Source organism: Ambystoma mexicanum, chromosome 5p (assembly GCF_040938575.1).
Source record: "Ambystoma mexicanum isolate Mex_15411 chromosome 5p, UKY_AmexF1_1, whole genome shotgun sequence".
In the NCBI taxonomy this organism is placed as follows: domain Eukaryota; kingdom Metazoa; phylum Chordata; class Amphibia; order Caudata; family Ambystomatidae; genus Ambystoma; species Ambystoma mexicanum.
In genome coordinates, this window is record NC_090930.1 from 725689774 (window position 1) to 725707150 (window position 17377).

Below are 17377 nucleotides of genomic sequence, written 5' to 3' on the forward strand. Positions count from 1 at the left end.
TCTACATTTCCCGCATGTCCCGGGTCAGAGTGGACGATCAGCTCTTTATTGGTTACGCTGGAAAGCGCTTGGGACACGTTACTAAGCCGACTTTGTCTAGATGGATTATCTTGGCAATTTTTGAATGTTACCGGTTGGTGGGTAAGGACCCTCCGGTAGGCTTACAGGCCCATTCTACTAGGGCTATGGCTGCCTCTACTGCCCTGCAAAGGGGTGTTCCTATTCATAACATCTGTGAAGTAGCCACATGGGCTTCGGTCCATACTGTTGTACGACACTACTCCCTTGTTTCTATCCATTTGCAGGATTTTGCTTTTGGCAAGGCAGTCCTTTACTCTGCAATTTAATTGTGCATTCTAAATTTCTAGATTCTAAATTCTTTTCCCTCCTCCATACCTTGGTACTGCTTTGGGAGTCTGTCATAGATATGGAATACGTCACAGGACCCAATGCCCTCGAAGAACAAGTTACTTTCTTACCTGGTAACTTTGTTTCGATGGGATGATCCGACGACGTATTCCATATCGCTCCCTCCCTTCCTGCCCTGCTACAGAATTTCTTATGCAATTGCAGCTTACGTTTCCGCAAGGCTTTCTGCGGTCATACTGGCAGAAGATTAGTGCCACACGTTCTGGGAAATCACTAAAACTGAGGCTACGGGCGTCGTGCGTCCTACTTATATCATCCGGTGACATCGGCTCGACGGAGGCCCTCGAGGACAGTGTATCGACGTCATCGATGCAGGACGCAGATGCTGATAATATTCCAAAGCAGCACAGCTGTGGTGATTACCTGTCATAGATATGGAATACGTCGTTGGACCAACCCATCGAAAGAACGTTACCAGGTAAGAAAGTAACTTGTTCTTCTTGATAGGGTGGGCCCATACCATATTCACGTTAGCATAAGGCAGGCACCACTGCCAACTGCCAGTACCTTAGGTTCCGGATGATCTTCTATGGCAGAGGCAGCTCAGCTTTGGAACTCCCTGCCACCCCAGCTTAGAGCTGACCAAACATTCACCAACGTCAGACAGAATCTCATTAATTGGTTCAAAGATAACAATTAATACACTAGCCCCCATTTCTCACGCCTAGTAAATAGTACTAATCTGCCTTGTAAATTTGTTCCTGCTTGTACTGTGCGAATCACTATTATATGCTTTCTATGTATCTACCGTAACCTGTATACTGTGCCTGTATATCATGATTTGTATATTGTCGCCTTGTAACTAAGCTGAAAGCCATCTGCACCCTGATACCCTCGGGTCTGGCGCGCATTATAAATAATAAACACGAGTGCAATTGCAACAGACCTGACCAGAGACAGGAGTCCGAGACTCTTTAGGAGTACGTTTCCGAAGCACCATCACCCATCCACCCCACCACTGATGGGACCATCGATGTTTATGGTCTATGGACTTGGTTGGCAGCTGTTTGTCAGGACCTAAGAAAGACAAATCTAGAATAAGTAGGGTTTAAGCAAGTGTTCCCTCCTCCCTCTGTGTGTTTCCCCCAGGTATGGTACTTGCATGAAGTGAGGTGAGCCTAGCAAGAAAAATGATATTGCAGAAATTCGGGAAGTCTAGTGCAGGAATACTCTAGAGACCTTACGTCAGGCCTACCTAAACTGTCCCTAACTCTATGATTCTGGTTCCTTAGATCAGTCGATCCAACTCTTTGAAACAGCCCCGAGTTCCTATTATACAACACCCGGATGCGTTGTGGCTTGCTTCCGGGTGTGCATGGATGCCAGTTTGAGTACACGTGATCCCGGGCCTGACTCTGTCCCCCAACCGCCATCTTGGGTACAGGCACCAGGCTCTCGGTACCTCCTGCGTTGCTGAAGTGGGGAAATCTTTGAATATGTCTTAATACAGGGATGAGTGTGGCAGGGCTTTCCCTGTAAGCGACTTAAAGATACTGCAGCAGGCCTTGCTGAAATATGTTTGAGCCCAGCGCCTGGTAAGAGTCTAACACCAACTAAAGGAGGAACACTTATTTTATTACAGCTTTTTCTTTAGCTTCTTCTCAAAGACCAAGCCAAAGTGTGACAATATTCAACAAAATGACCACTTACCATGTACTCAAATTCAAAGCAATGCGACACGCCAAAAAAAGTCCTGTGTGTTGAAGACACACAACAAAAAATCCAAACTATGAGGGTACTTGCTTGTAGTTATTGACTGAGGCATGCATCCTGTTGTGTTGTTATGAAAAAAGAAAGTGCTGCAAATAATGTAAACTATTCTTAAATGTCTAGCAGACATTATGCAAATAAAGTAGTTTAAAAAGAAATTGAACCTACTTTTTTTTTTAAACTTTCTTTATTGATTTTCAACAGATTGATAGACCACGAACATATCAGGTACTGCATATACATTACACGTCCATAACTTCCCCCATACCACCCTCCACCCCCACCCCACCCCCCAAGACTCCGATCAACTCCACTGTTCAATATCGAGCCAGTTCAGAGGTCAGGGCTGGCTGATCAACTGAGGGGTCATCCACCGCTCCAAGGTGGAGTAATGGCACGGTCAGCGACACCCAGCGATGTAATTCCTCACTGGAGTCCAGCCTCTGTTCGTGGATAGCGGTTTCCCACGCTCCGGTCTCGGCTGCCAACCACTTAGTGAGGTCGTTCCACCATTGTGCTTCAATCGGGCCTTTGGGGCTCTTCCAACACATGGCTATGCGTCTTTTAGCCGTGATATAAATTAAGTCTTTGAGTCTATTTAGGGGTTTGTTTTTGCGATCACGGCTGCACCTGCCCAGGATGCAGGCCACAGGGCTATGTACGTCCAGTTCAATGTCTGCTTTTGCCACCCTTCCCCGCACCTGCATCCAAAAGGAGCGTATCGCTGGGCAACCCCAGAACATGTGAGTCATTCCCGCCTTCGGCTCATTGCATTTAGGGCATAGCTGGATGGCTGCGCCCTTGAAAGACGATATAGTTTCCGGAGTTAGGTAAGCCCTGTTGGTAATGTATAGTTGGATAAGTTGCAGACGGGCGTTTCTGGAGATTTTCTTGTGATAAAGGGTTACTCCTTCCCATTCCTTGTCGTCAAATTCCCGGCCCAGTTCGTGCTCCCACTTCCCTCTGCTCCTGAGCTCATTCCTGGTCGTGCCTAACATTAAGGCTTCGTAGAGCCGTGAGGTCTCGTGGCCCCCCTCGGCGGTGTTCAACATAGTCTCAATAATCTCGTCCTCCGCTGCAAGAATGGTCGCCACCGGCCATCTGTCTTTCATGGCCTGGATCACTGCTCTGTGGAGCAGAAATTGTCCTGTAGGTAGCTCCGAGGACTCGCTCAGGTCGGAGAATGTTAGGATTACCCGATCCTGAACCAGGTCTCCGAGGGTGGCCACCCCGCAGGGCTCCCACTGTGCTCGCGTTTCCAGTTGCCCCCACGGGCGATGGGTCATGACTGCTGCTATGGGGATCTGTGGGGAGTACGGATCAGGGGACCCCAACGTTCTGCAAGCCCTTCTCCAGAGCCGAGTTCCGAGCTGTACCAGATAAGGGTGCTGCCTTAGGGCGTCCTCCTTGACCCAGAGTAGGTCCCTGAGTAGGAAGCCTGTCAGAGCTGGTTGGAGAAGTCTGGTATCTGTGGTGATCTCATCGGCCATCCATCGCATCACATGTCTTAGCTGGCTTGCAAGGTAGTATAGTTCGAAATTGGGGACTTTCAGACCCCCTCTTTCGTAGGGTCTTTGAAGTGTTTCCAGTGCTACCCTGTGCCTGCCCCCCTGCCAGAGGAACTGCCTGCATAGTTTATTGATGTCTCTAAAGAAGGAAGGGGGGATGTTGAAGGGCACGTTGGTGAAGTTGTGTAATAGGCGTGGAAGTGCTACCATTTTGAGGAGACCTGCTCTCCCGGCCACGGAAAGCGGAAGCTTCCCCCAAAAGTCCATGGAGTTTGCTAGGGCATCTTTAGCTCTGACTGTGTTGAGGATGTGTTCTGTGTGGGGGTTACGGTGTATAGTGATTCCAAGGTATTTGAAGGAGGTCGACTGCCATTGCAGATCTAAGGAGGGCAGGGATCTGAAGTTTTCTCTGTATAGTGCAGCAAGCGGGTAGAGGCAGGACTTGCTTTTGTTAATACGGATTCCTGTGTGAATTTGGAAGCATTCTAGGGTTTCAAGAATGTAGGGCAAGAGGTGTTCGGGGTTGTGTAAGTATAGCAGGGTATCGTCAGCATACATGGAGACCAGATGAGTTATCCCGTCGATCTCAATGCCCCCATCGCCATACTCCTGTCTGAGGTATGCGGCCACGGGTTCACTGGCGATGATATAAAGCATCGGGGAGAGAGGACATCCCTGGCGAGTGCCCCTGTGGAGAGACCACGAGTCAGAGTATGTCTTGTTGGTCCGCACCCTGGCAGATGGGTTGGTGTAAATCAATTTAGTCCAATTTAAGAAAACAGGTCCTATTCCCATTTTTATCATGGTGGCATATAGCCACTCCCAGCGCACAGAATCGAAAGCTTTGGTGGCGTCTAATGACGCGACCGCGTATTTCTGGGGCCTCAGTTCCGTGCTGTATATAACGTGGTGCAATCTCCGCAGGTTCTCGGTTATGGAGCGCCCGGGCACATAGCCCGTTTGGTCCTGGTGGATTAAGTGTGGTATTACCCTACGCAATCTGTTCGCTAGGAGAGAGGTGAGGATTTTACCGTCAACGTTTAACATGGAGAGGGGCCTATAGGAGCCGCAGTCCGTACCTTCCTTGCCAGGCTTGAGAAGGGGGATGATAACGGCTTCCCTCATGGTGTCGGGGAGGGTGCCGCGCTCATAAGCCTCGTTATACACTTGGGTCAGCAGAGGAGCCAGAGTTTCCTCGTAAGTGAAATTGAACCTACTTATTATTCAGTTTGTTGTCTTAGAGCAGATTTTGAGCTGGCTTTGTGTGGGATTTGATTCCAGATGCGATCCCAAAAGAAGGGTGTGCAGTTTGAATCATTTAAACATTCATACTTACTTGTGCAATTGTCACACCAGCAGTCACTTCTCCAATCATTCTATCTTCTCGGGATGCTGTGGCTCCCATAAATGCATGCTGTCACAGGGGAGCATTTAGAATTGCAGGTGTGGGGGGGTTGAACCCTGTAAAATGGCCTTCTTTTAATGGGAATCTAGACCACCCACTGTCTAACCAGCCATCTGCTTCGATTCTTAAGCTCTTTTCCTGAAGAAAAAAAACAGTTCAGTCAAAAGGCAACCTGGCACAAGCAGTACCACAATTAGTACCAGTAGTTTCACACCATTTTAAAATAACAAATGTTAACATTTTCCATCTAAGCAGTATTCATGTTATTGACTGCCTAAAGATCTATGAAAGAGGTGGTGGGCCTGCCAGAATTCTAATCTGTATACACACAGGATGCATAAAGCTCTTCACATAGCTACATGTATTTGAATCTATTCAATTGGCAGAAGTAAATGTTTTCTCTTCTGCCACACAACAGTAACCTGCATGAAAGGTAATAGTTAAACAGTCTAAAGCCTGCTAAAACTACTGTGAAAAAATCACGGTGTACTTTTTACAGTTAATATCACTACTTCATGTGCGCTCTTGTTTCCAAAACTATGCTGAAACTGAGCCCTTAAATGAAGGTCAATATGTCCTGGTGTTTGTAGCGAGTGACATTTTGCATTTCTGTACACATTATAAATGCAAGACTAGATGTATCAGAATGCAATAGGAAAAGAGTCTAAGCCAAGACTGCTTTATTGTTTATTATTTATTTTAACTTGAGATCTCTGCAAACTCCCCATAGGTATACTACTTTGACTTGAATCCCCCTCAATTGGTGATAGTCATCTGCTTGTAGGCATTGTTTGGCACATGCAAGTTCCTTGGTATTATGTTTGATGTGCATAACATTTGCAAATATTCAAATAAGTGTTCAGTCCTTGGAACAGATTCTCAGTTACAGCTTCCTGCATGGGTCTGAGTTGGCAATATTCAGCTCTCCCAGGGCTTTTTTGTTTGCTTTTAGTAGCAGGATCTTTCAGCAGTTACCCATTGTTTTTCTTTATAACCAAATGCTTTCATTGTAAAAGAACATGCAACATGGATGTGCTGCTCCACTCTGCACTTCTATGTTGTAGAATAACAATCTAACATCCTGAAGTCCTAAAATGGTGCAACTGCCAAAAAGGATGTGTTTAATCCTGTGACCGGACTCCATTTATATCCACAGAAGGTGCAGGAATATGCAAGACCATTTTTATTGGAGGAAACCAAGCTACGCTACGGACAGAGCTTTCGGTCTGTTCGGGTTTCGCGGGTTCGGAGGAGGGGGTTATTTCAAGCATGTACTTTGTGCTCTTCTCAGTGACATTGTTTCTGTTCCTTTGCAGTGAGCTTTATTAGCACACTGTGCTCAATAAAACTCATGAACAGCAGCAACTCCTTCCTCTGCACCCATTCCCTCCCCTGGATGTTGGTGAAGATTGGTAATTGGGGGGGGAGCAGTCAGCTTTACCATAGTCTGTCTACGTCACTGATGGCCGGGGAGGAGCAATATACCTTTTTTTATTCATCCCACAATAAAATGTCAGTCTCAAAGGCTCAAGGGAAAGAGACCACAAAGCTGGAGAGAAAATAGCAGCCCAGAAGCACAGAGTCTCCTTCAGAGAAGAGTGGATAGGCAGTAGGTACAGACAAGACATTATTTAGCAGTCCTTGCTTGTTCCATGCTTCATGAAACTAACTACCATACAGAAAGGAAGTTGATTACCTTATTTATACTTTTGATTTAATCCGTTTTAAATATGCAGTTTAGCCTTATACACCTTTAGGGCCCTGATACAGGTATAGTGCAATGGTAAACATTTTCATTGTTTTTTACTTCTTCCTATTTTTAAAATTAACTTAATTTTGAGTTGGGATCACAAGGGATATGTATGGTCTGGGTGGACATAGAAAGTACTGTTTAGGCTAAATATGGGTTATCTACTACCTACAATACTTCCTCTACCCTATGGTTAAATATCCTATACAATCTTAACTCGTAATGGGGCTCTCGTTTTCAAATTAGGGGGTATTTAAATAGCACATGCTTTTACAGATACCAGCATGCTTATAACAAAGTGCTTTATGGTGTAGCCAGATGCAAGGGCGTGAGGTGAATGTGAAGGGTGTCTAATCTGATCAAGTTACAATTGATGGTGATTTGCTTTTGTTCCTGATGGGATCATGAGATACACTGTAAATATACAGTTTTGTCAATAAGATGGAAAGCCTGAACCTGTTCAGGGGATGTAGGTATTTTCGAGGCACTCAAATGCTGTCCAAATGTAGTCCTATGCATTAAGCATCTTCAGGTTCGAAAATGTTACCATAGAAAACTGAATTTGTGGGGCCATGTCAATCTTCTAGGCTCTACTGAACGAGGATGAACTGCACTTCCTTTAGTTTACCTTGATTGATGATTCTTTTTTGTCCAGAAGCAGGAACTGAAGAAAGAAGATTCAAACTCTGTAATGGCAGGTCTTAACTGGCAACCATTTTTGTATGGCGGTCTGGCTTCCATCGTTGCCGAATTTGGTAAGACTGTGCCACCCATAGCAAGTGCCTTGTTTTTATGAATTGTGTTTAAAAATGCTACTCAAGTTTTGGCATGCAAAACTGAAATATTGGCCAATGTTCTTCCTTCCAGTTGTCTGTCCTTTTGGTAACGAGCATGAATTTCTTTTCAGGAAATGAAAGGATATATTTGCCTTTATTTTAGTTTACCGAAATATAGTTTAAGGGTTAGAAGATAAGGAGCATTTTTATTTTTTAAACTGTCTTTATTGAAGCACTTCGCAGCACACAACACAGTTGGGTAACTGTCAGGGTGACGGGGTGTAGGAGTAAGTGTTACAAGGTACAGAAGGATGAAACATCAATACACAGGGTATTGGGTTCACATGATTTTTGTACAAAAGGTTAGTTATCAGGGGGCTAGTTCAAGCCGATTGTGGAGACTGTGTCTTGTCTGCTAGTGTTGTTGTGTGCAGAAGGTACATTGAGTGAGTTCCAAATATCTCTTGGGCATTATTCAGGTGGTTGCATGTGTGCCCATTGTTCTTCCATATTGCTAGCCCACGTTACATCCCTCAGCCAATGGTCTTTATTGGGAGCATTAGCACTAGTCCAGCACAGAATAATGCAGCTTTTAGCCAGGAGACGACCTAGGCGTACAAATTTGCACACATTGCCCAATGCAAGTCAGAAATATGAAACAGCAATGGTAGGGAGGAGGGGGGGGGGAAACATATTAGTTATTTTGGACAGCGTCGCACACACATCCCCCCCCCAGAAGCACACAAATTGTGGGCAGTCCCACAACATATGAAAGTATTTGGCATGGGTGAAGTTGCAAAGTGTGCATGCTGCAGTACCTTCACTAGAGAACATGGAGTGTAGTGGTACGGGTGTAGCACTTTGAGTTGTATCAGCTGAAAATGGGAATTATATGATACTTTGTGAGTTTGTGCGCACATGTCGGACCAGAGATCATCGGTTGCATCGAGTTGAGAATCCTCTGCCCATTTAGCTCGTACTTTGTGATGTACTACGCCTGAGTGAGTTTGAATTAAGTGTTATAGGGACGACACTCGGCTATGACTGTCGCATGCTGTCAGTATGAACCCCAGCGGCGCGTCGTTCCCAGGCTTGACCGGGGAAACAATTAAATAGTTTCTTGCATGCCCTACGCAGGCTCGCGTTTTGCAGCTACTGCAAGGATGTACTGCAAATAAGTCCTGGAATATCTGAGGTTTGGATAAAGTTATCTTCTTGGTATAGTGACCCCAATGTGTGGCACCCATGTTGCGCGTGAGCTGGAATCGGCCCGAGGCAGGGATGAAACACAATTCAATAGGGGAAGTCTTCATGGAATGGGGCATGTGCAACTATCTCCTTCTATATTTTGCACCAGGCCAGGGCCGTGACGCTTGTGGGGTCGAAGCTGCAATCGTCAACAAATACGTTGCGGAAAACCAATGATCGCAGGTCCTTGTCCCCCGCTGAGTGTCTTTCTAGTAGTATGTGAGGGGGGATGAGTTATCACCGAAACAGAGGGCCACAAATTGTGCTTGTGTGGCCATCCAGTACAGCTTGAAGTTGGGGGCTTCAAAACCTCCCGTTATATGGTTGTGTTAGCGTGTCCCATTTCAATCCTACTGCTCTGGAGTGCCATACAAATTTACAAATGTCACCTTCTAGCTCCTGGAAGAAAGATCGTCCAGGCCCCCTCGGAGATTATGAAGAAGAGTAATTTTAAGGAGCGCAATCGTACTGGTTATTGTGATGGGGAGATGGGCTCAGCTCATAAGTTTAACCTGCAATTGAACCATATATGCATTCTAGTTGCAGTCATGCAGCATAGGGCAATGCCTAGCTACTGTCACACCCAGGTAGCTTATAGTTACTGGAGCCCACTTGAACGTCTGTAGGCCTTAAGAGGAAAGAGCTTGGATTTGCTGCAATTCACTCAGAGAACTGATATCTCTCCAAAGTTTAGGACGTCTTTCATAATAGGCCTTAAGTGCTCCTTGGGGCTCCGAATATACACCAATGCATCGTCTGCATAAAGGGAGATCTGTGGTTTGCCCACCATCCTGACCCCATGATGTCTGTTTGTGTCTTATTAAATCCGCCAGAGGTTCAATTATAATAACAAATATCGGGGGTGATGGGACAGCCCCGACATGTCACAAATTGTGAGGAGAGTAACCCGGTCTTGTTGATCCTAGCTACTGGCATTGTCTAAAGGAGGCGTAGGGCTTCAAGGAACCTCTGGACAAACCCACATTTTGCCAATATAGCGTACATGAACCGCCATGATACGGGGTCAAATGCCTTTTGCATATCTAGTGTGGCTGCTACCACCTGGGTCTTAGGATCTATCTGCGCTATTATATTAAAGAGGTGGCGCAGGTACAGTGCTGTGGACCTACCCGGGATGACTACAGACTGGTCCTGGTGAATAATGTACAGTATGACCGGCATCAGTTGAGTGGCCAGTATCTTCGCGAATACTTTTACATCTGTGTTGTTTAAGGATCAGCGGCGATATGAGCCTCATTGATCCACAGGTTTACCCTGTTTCAGCAATACCGTGTTAACCTCCTCACGCATGGTGCCAGGAAGCGACTGGGACACGAGGGACTCGAGCCAGACCTGAAGAGGTTTCGGGCGAGGGTTTCCTTGTAGCAATTTATGAAATTCGGCAGTTAGGCCATCCATCCCGGGGGCCTTTCCAGTTGGCAGGTGGTCGATTGCCAGAATGTCGGCTACCGAGATTGGGAGATCTAGAAGGGCCTTGGTGTCTTGTGATATCTGGCTGAGTGGGAGGTTGTCAAGAAACTCATCATTCGAAGGGATTGTGTCCTCCGATGTATTCCTTATCTTAGATATCTCTTTCCAGCTTTGCTGGCCTCGGAAATTTGTTCTCTCTAGAGGGCGCTGCGCGTCGACGTCCGCCGAGTCGATGTCCCTCGACAGCGGCCGTATCGACGTCGACGCCATCCTGCCAATAAAGGCTGCGCGCAGCGTCCGTTGCTCAGTTCTGTTTTTCCGCGCTTACTCAGTGCCTCGGAATATCGTTGCTCAGTTTCGTAGATATATTATTCCATTTTCCTCGAGATATTCGATCCATACTCGATGGCTTCCTCGTCTGAACCGACGACCCCTCGGTCCGGTTTTAAAAAATGCCAAGACTGTGGAAAAAAGATGTCGATAACGGACCCTCACAGGGTCTGTCTGTGGTGTTTGGGAGCTGACCACCATTGTTCGGAGTGTGAGGACTGTATGTCCATGACAGCTAAAGCCCTGAAGGAGCGTAGGGGGAAGCTGGAAAAAGGTAAGACTTCTAAAGCTTCTTCTTCCTCGACGAAGTCGAGACATTCGTCTCCTCGTCACCATTCGCGCTCCAGGTCTCGAAGCGGGTCCCATCGCTCTTCGAGATCGGTCCCATCGCTCTTCGAGATCCCCTTCTTCGTCCTCCTCTTCCTCTGTTTCACCTAAGAGAATCCCTTGCCCCAAGAAGCATAGTTCCCGGGCTGAATGGGAGGAATTCCGAAAAAATATGATGAGCGTCTTCGAGAAAGAGGCCTCGACCCCCTCGAAGACTGCCGAGAGCGATGCTCTGGTTGAAAGACCCGAAGGTCCAAAACGCCACGAGTCGCAGCAGCCGGGGAAGGAAGCTTTTAGAGCGCGTCACAAACCCTCGAGTAATGCAAAGACCTCGAATCCTTCTTCGAAGGTTCCGTCGATGCCGAGGTCGGTGTCTTCGACGCCGTTGTCGAAGGGACCTTCGACACACGGGTCTGTCGACTCGACACCGGTGTCGACGCCAAGAAAAGTCACGGTTGCGGCGCACCCAGTGGCTAGTCCCAGGTCTTCGATGTCGATGAGATTGTCGATATCCTCAAGCAGAATTCCGATTCTATCAAAGACCTCGAGGCATCCACCTTTGTTTTCGACGCCACTTTCGAAGCCTTCGGCGACATCGACGTTTTTGAGGCCGATTACGACAAGTTTGGCACCCTCTGCCTTGGAGATGGGTTTCGCACCCTTTGTGAGCTCAGACCAATTGAGAACAATGTCTTCAATTATGGAAGAGGGAGAACTGTCTGATCAAGAAGAGACATTTGAGTTGCAGGGATCTGCAACCCCAGTTCAAGAGGAGTTATCCTCAGAGGAACGCAGATTAAAGGAACTCCATGATTCCTTACATGAGGCAAGTGGTTTAGACACTTCCCCAGAGGTGGAGTTCGCTAGGCCAGACCCGGGGGAGCATGCTGAATCCCCTTATAGAGCCTTAATGGCCAGGATTACAGAATTTATGGGGTGGTCAACACCTTCACCGGCTTTCCAACAGGATGACCTCACGGATATTCTTGATAAAGGTCCACAGGAGGATCCTGTAGTACCTTTTCATAAAGCTCTTCAAAGAAAAATAATGACGAACTGGGAAACCCCAGATGTCGTCCCGGCAGTAAATAAAAAACTGTCTGCTAAATACAGGGTATCTTCTGCAGACCCGGAGTTTTTGTCCAAACACCCATCCCCAGAAGGTCTGGTGGTACAGGCAGCATCTTCTACTGACATCAAGACTGCTTACCCTACCGTCCCACAGGACAGGGGCGATAAGAAATACGATGCTATGGCTAAAAGTCTTTTCGGCATGTAGCATGGCGTTAAAATCTATCAATGCTACTTGCACCCTTGCTAGATTTAGCCATACACTTTGGAAGTGTGCTTCTACAGCGGCTGACTGCATCCCGGAGTGAGAAGAAAGGGAGGCGTTCCTAAATATCATAAGGGACGGTAAAGACGCTATGTGCGAAGCTCTCCAGACGGGCATTGACTCGGCTGACAGTATCAGCAGAGCAATGGCGGCAAGTACAACAACCAGGAGATTTGCTTGGTTGAGCAAGTCTGGTTTTGCCCCAGATGTGCAAGCCAGGCTCTTGAATATGCCATTTGATGGCTCTTCTTTGTTTGGGAAAAAGGCGGATGACAGTTTAGAAAAACTGCAAACATCAAAGGCAGCAGCAAAATCCCTAGGTGCTGCAATCCGTCAGACACCTTTTCGTCCCACAGGAACCTCTGCGAGAGGCAAGTCTTTTCGCTTCTACTCCGCATTCGGAAGAGGTAGAGGACGACCGGCTCAAAGGGGACAAAGAAGAACTACCCGAGGTGGACGGGGTAGTTATTCAAAAGCCACAGCAACAGCAGGTGCCTCTTTACCATCGGCATCTGCATCAGCCACCCCTAAACCACTCTGAGGACTTCCCTCACAAGACACCTGTAGGAGGCAGGTTAACTCAACATCTGGCGGAATGGCAGGCTATCACGTCAGATGCTTGGGCATTGGAGACAGTTGCACAAGGTTACTGCCTGCCTCTCCTACGCATACCTCAGAGTCATCCACCGGGGATCAGCTCTCAAAAAGCTCCAGATCCGCTCCTCTTGCAGGAAATTTTAGACCTGCTAGAGAAAGGTGCCATAGAACCGGTACCTGTAGCGGAGAGGAACAAGGGCGGGTACTCCCCTTACTTTCTCATACCAAAGAAAGACGGAGGACTGAGACCCATCTTGGACTTGCGGGAATTGAACAAATTCCTCAGGAAAGACAAATTCAAGATGGTAACTCTCTCTCAGATCCTTCAGGCCCTTCAGTTCAAGGACTGGTTGGTATCTCTGGACCTTCAGGACGCTTATTTCCATGTGCCAATCCATCTCAAACACAGGAAATACCTGAGGTTCGCAATTGGCAACTCTCATTATCAATTTCGAGTTCTGCCATTTGGGCTGACCTCCGCCCCGAGGGTCTTCACCAAGTTAATGTCGGTAGTGGCTGCAAGTCTAAGGAGGGAAGGGATTCACGTCTACCCCTACCTGGACGATAGGTTGATCAGAGCTGTATCTTCGGAACAAGCTCAGATCCAGCTAGACTATGTTTGCCACTCCCTTCACAGACTGGGCTTCTCCCTCAATTTAAAGAAGTCACAAATGATACCATCGCAGAAACTCCAGTTCATCGGAGCGATCCTAGACACTTCCCTGGGAAAAGCCTTGCCACCAGAGGCGAGGGCTCAAGATATTCTACAGATGCTCACCAAGTTTCAAAATGCCCAACGTCTCCCAGCCTTCGACTTTTTGAGGTTGCTAGGCCTCATGGCATCCTGCATTTTCCTTGTGCCGGAGGCTCGCCTGAGAATGAGATCTCTCCAGTGGGCACTGAGAACTCAGTGGTCACAATTCTCAGGGAGAATGACAGATCTTCTTCAGGTTCCCGACAGGGTGGCTCGAGACCTTCAGTGGTGGGCCTGTCAGGAGAACATTCTGAAAGGAGAGCAGTTTTGGCAACCTTGGCCGGAGATAACAGTAGTCACGGATGCCTCACTTACGGGGTGGGGAGCCCACGCCAACGACTTGATGATCAGCGGTCATTGGTCTCCATCGGAGTCCAGACTACATATCAACCTGTTAGAGCTGAGGGCCATCAGACTTGCGCTGAAGGCTTTTCTGCCATCTGTACAAGGAAAGAATGTCCTGATAATGACGGACAAGACAGTGGCCATGCATTACCTCAACAAAAGAGGAGGCGTAGGATCACTACCACTGTGCAGAGAGGCGATGAAGCTCTGGTTTTGGGCAATCCAAGAAGGAATCTCTCTATCGGCAGTTCACCTAGCCGGAGAGAACAACTTGATAGCGGACGCTCTGAGCAGGCAGAGCACAGTCTCCCACGAGCGGGAACTAGCTCAGGAAGTCCTTCAAGAGATCTTCGCCCTTTGGGGAACCCCTCAGGTGGATCTGTTCGCCACCAGTGTCAACAGGAAGTGCGATCTGTTCTGTTCAAGGGAATTTCCCCCGAGAGGAGCTCTGGGAGACACGTTCATAGTGGACTGGGAGTTTCCACTCCTGTACGCGGTTCCACCAGTCCCTGTCATTCCTCAAATGATCAGGAGGTTGAGAAGATTCTGGAAAACCATGATCCTAATTGCCCCGGATTGGGCCAGGAGAACGTCGTACCCGGACCTTCTAGACTTGTCCATCTGCCCTCCAATTCGACTTCCACTCAGAGAGAATCTGCTCTCACAGAAGAGAGGTCAGGTTCTCCATCCAGGCATCAAAACCCTCAACCTTCACGCTTGGCTTCTGAAAGGCTGAGGTACAAGGATTGGGACCTCCCTGATGACGTTATGGAGGTGTTGCTTTCGGCAAGAAGGCCAGCAACAAAATCTTTATACCGGTGCCGTTGGAACAGATTTTGCAGCTGGTGTAGAGAAAAGAATATCGACCCCTTTTCATGTGGTACACCAACGGTGTTATCCTTTCTACTCTACTTGGCAAATTCAGGCCTTCAAGTTGGCACTATCAAGGGCTATCTCTCAGCGCTGTCCATCTTAAAGCGCACTGCGGAAGAACCATCCTATATCAAGTTACCCTTGGTAATAAAGTTTCTAAAGGGGTTAACTAACGTTTATCCCCCAAGACCATTCCAGGTTCCCTATGGGATTTAAATTTAGTCCTAACTTTCCTGATGGGCACACCTTTCGAACCACTCCACTCTTGTTCGTTAAGGTTTCTTACCCTTAAGACTGTTTTATTAGTAGCACTTACATCTGCTAGAAGGGTGAGCGAGTTACAAGCTCTTTCTTGTAAACCCTCTCATACAATCTTTCACAAAAAAAAAGTTGTTCTGCAAGTGAAGCCTAATTTCCTCCCAAAGGTGGTTTCTGAATTTCATATCACACAGAAGATTACCCTTCCATCTTTCTATCCTCCTCCCGATCCGGGGAAAGAGGAAGAGAGGTTACACAGGCTGGACCCAAGAAGGGCTTTAAGTTTTTACATTAGTAGACTGGCTAGGATAAGACAAGCAGACCAGCTGTTTGTAGGCTACGCAGGTCACAAGCTGGGGCTACCGATAACTAAGCAGACCATTTCCAGATGGATTATTTTAGCCATTTTAGAATGTTATAAACATGGAAAAGAGCCCCCTCAAAATTTTAGGGCTCATTCGACCAGAGGTATCGCAGCTTCATCAGCCCTCAAAAGAGGAGTGCCGGTTCGAGACATATGTGCGGCTGCCACATGGTCGTCCGTCCATACCTTTACACGGTTTTACAACTTGGATTCCTCCTCCAGTCAGGAAACTAGGTTTGGAAGGGCAGTATTAAACTCTATTCATCAATAAGAGGAAGCAAGAAGTCAGTACTCCCACCTCCAATAATAGAATACTGCTATGGGAGCCTATCTAAGATAAGGAATACGTCAGAGGACACAATCCCTTCGAAAAACAAGTTACTTCTTACCTTGTAACGTTCTTTCGATGGGATGTTCCTCCGACGTATTCCTTATCGACCCTCCCATCCATCCCCGCAGTACTACTTCCCTTGTTGCAGCTTACGCTCCTTCAGGGTGATTAGTCTAGTCCAGAAAGAATTATTGTGGGCTACAAAACGGAACTGAGCAACGGACGCTGCGCGCGGCCTTTATAGGCAGGATGACGTCGATACGGCAGCTGTCGAGGGACATCGACTCGGCGGACGCCTACGCGCAGCGCCCTCTAGAGAGAAAAAATTTCCGAGGCCAGCAAAGCTGGAAAGAGATATCTAAGATAAGGAATACGTCGGAGGAACATCCCATCGAAAGAACGTTACAAGTTAAGAAGTAACTTGTTCATCTCTTCTCGCATGCATGTGTTGTTACTGGTGTGGCGGTCCCTGTAAAACCCTGCAAATACCCCATTGATGGCCGTGTGATTGTGGACCAGGCCACCCAATATATCTCGTATGAGCGGGATGCGCCTATTGCCCTTCTCCCGATGTATAATACAACATGGACCAGTGTTCAGAAGGATTTCTGAACTCTGACCAGGAGGGGCAGAGGTTCAGAAACCCAACCTAGTTTATTGGAACAGGGTAACCTCTGGACAAGCCAGACCAATCAGGGTAGCTATGGCAGGCGTCAAGACTAGGTCTCAAGAGGGGGGTGAGGGTGACTGAAAGACCTCAATGAGCACACAAAGCAAGGACACTTACAAATTACTCCCGACAGGTGTTATATTAAAAATATAGACACATTTATTACAAGGCCTTTGTAACATAGACCATAGCAAAGAATCACAGTAATACTAAAGTAAACCAATACATCACAATCAACACAATATATATACAAGACCAAGTCTAAGGGATTCTAAGCACGAAATAGATGGGGTGGAAAACAGGCAGTGCAAGTAATCTTTAGACCCAGTTCGACATCAGAAATACACCTAACTAAGAGGCAGTCCAAGCCTTATGAAGGGAGGATCCTTATGCTCAATAGTACATGCACGCGCTTGTGCCAATGGACAAAATAGGGTCTCTTCAAGGGTCTGTAGCAGCTCAGGAAGGTGGATGAGGCAATGAACAAATTCCCACTATTCAAATAGGGCCTCCATTTGAGGGCAGAGGCAGCTTTATAGTGCGGGATGGAGTCGCTATTTCACAATAGCCATGGAAAGGGAAGGGGCCCTCGGGGGCCACTTTGTGTGTAAAAATGAGCTCCTGCGCTAGGGGCCACCGGTTAGGGTAAGGATTACTCACTGGTCCCCGACGCAGGCAGACCCAAACTTCGCCAGTACAGTCCACTTCGCTGACAGGTTCGAATGCGACAATCAGGACGTCTCGACACCGTGTAGGCTCAGATACAGCGATGATTCCCAAACGGGACAGTGGGCATTTCTCCGCTCCGGGAGGAGGAATCGGCCCAGTTTCACTGCAGCAGGCTTCAGGGGCAAGCGGGTCACAGATGCAGCAAACTTGCACAGGTTGTTGCCACAGCAGGGCAACACGGTAACCGCGTTTACTCCGGTCCGGGC

At 47.4% G+C, this 17377-nt stretch overlaps 1 protein-coding gene across 7 annotated transcripts in view; it reads left to right on the forward strand.

Annotated features, from left to right (window-relative positions):
* Nucleotides 1–17377, forward strand: part of SLC25A14 (solute carrier family 25 member 14) — a 534240-nt gene that overhangs the window by 155000 nt on the left and 361863 nt on the right. For 4 of the 7 annotated variants that reach the window (XM_069613100.1, XM_069613102.1, XM_069613104.1 and 1 more), the window contains one exon: nucleotides 7458–7557. In XM_069613100.1, the coding sequence (XP_069469201.1) occupies nucleotides 7494–7557 (64 nt within the window). In that variant the 5' untranslated portion in view covers nucleotides 7458–7493. The remainder of the gene's footprint in view (nucleotides 1–7457; nucleotides 7558–17377) is intronic. The other 3 variants (XM_069613103.1, XM_069613101.1, XM_069613105.1) reach the window with 2 other exon arrangements.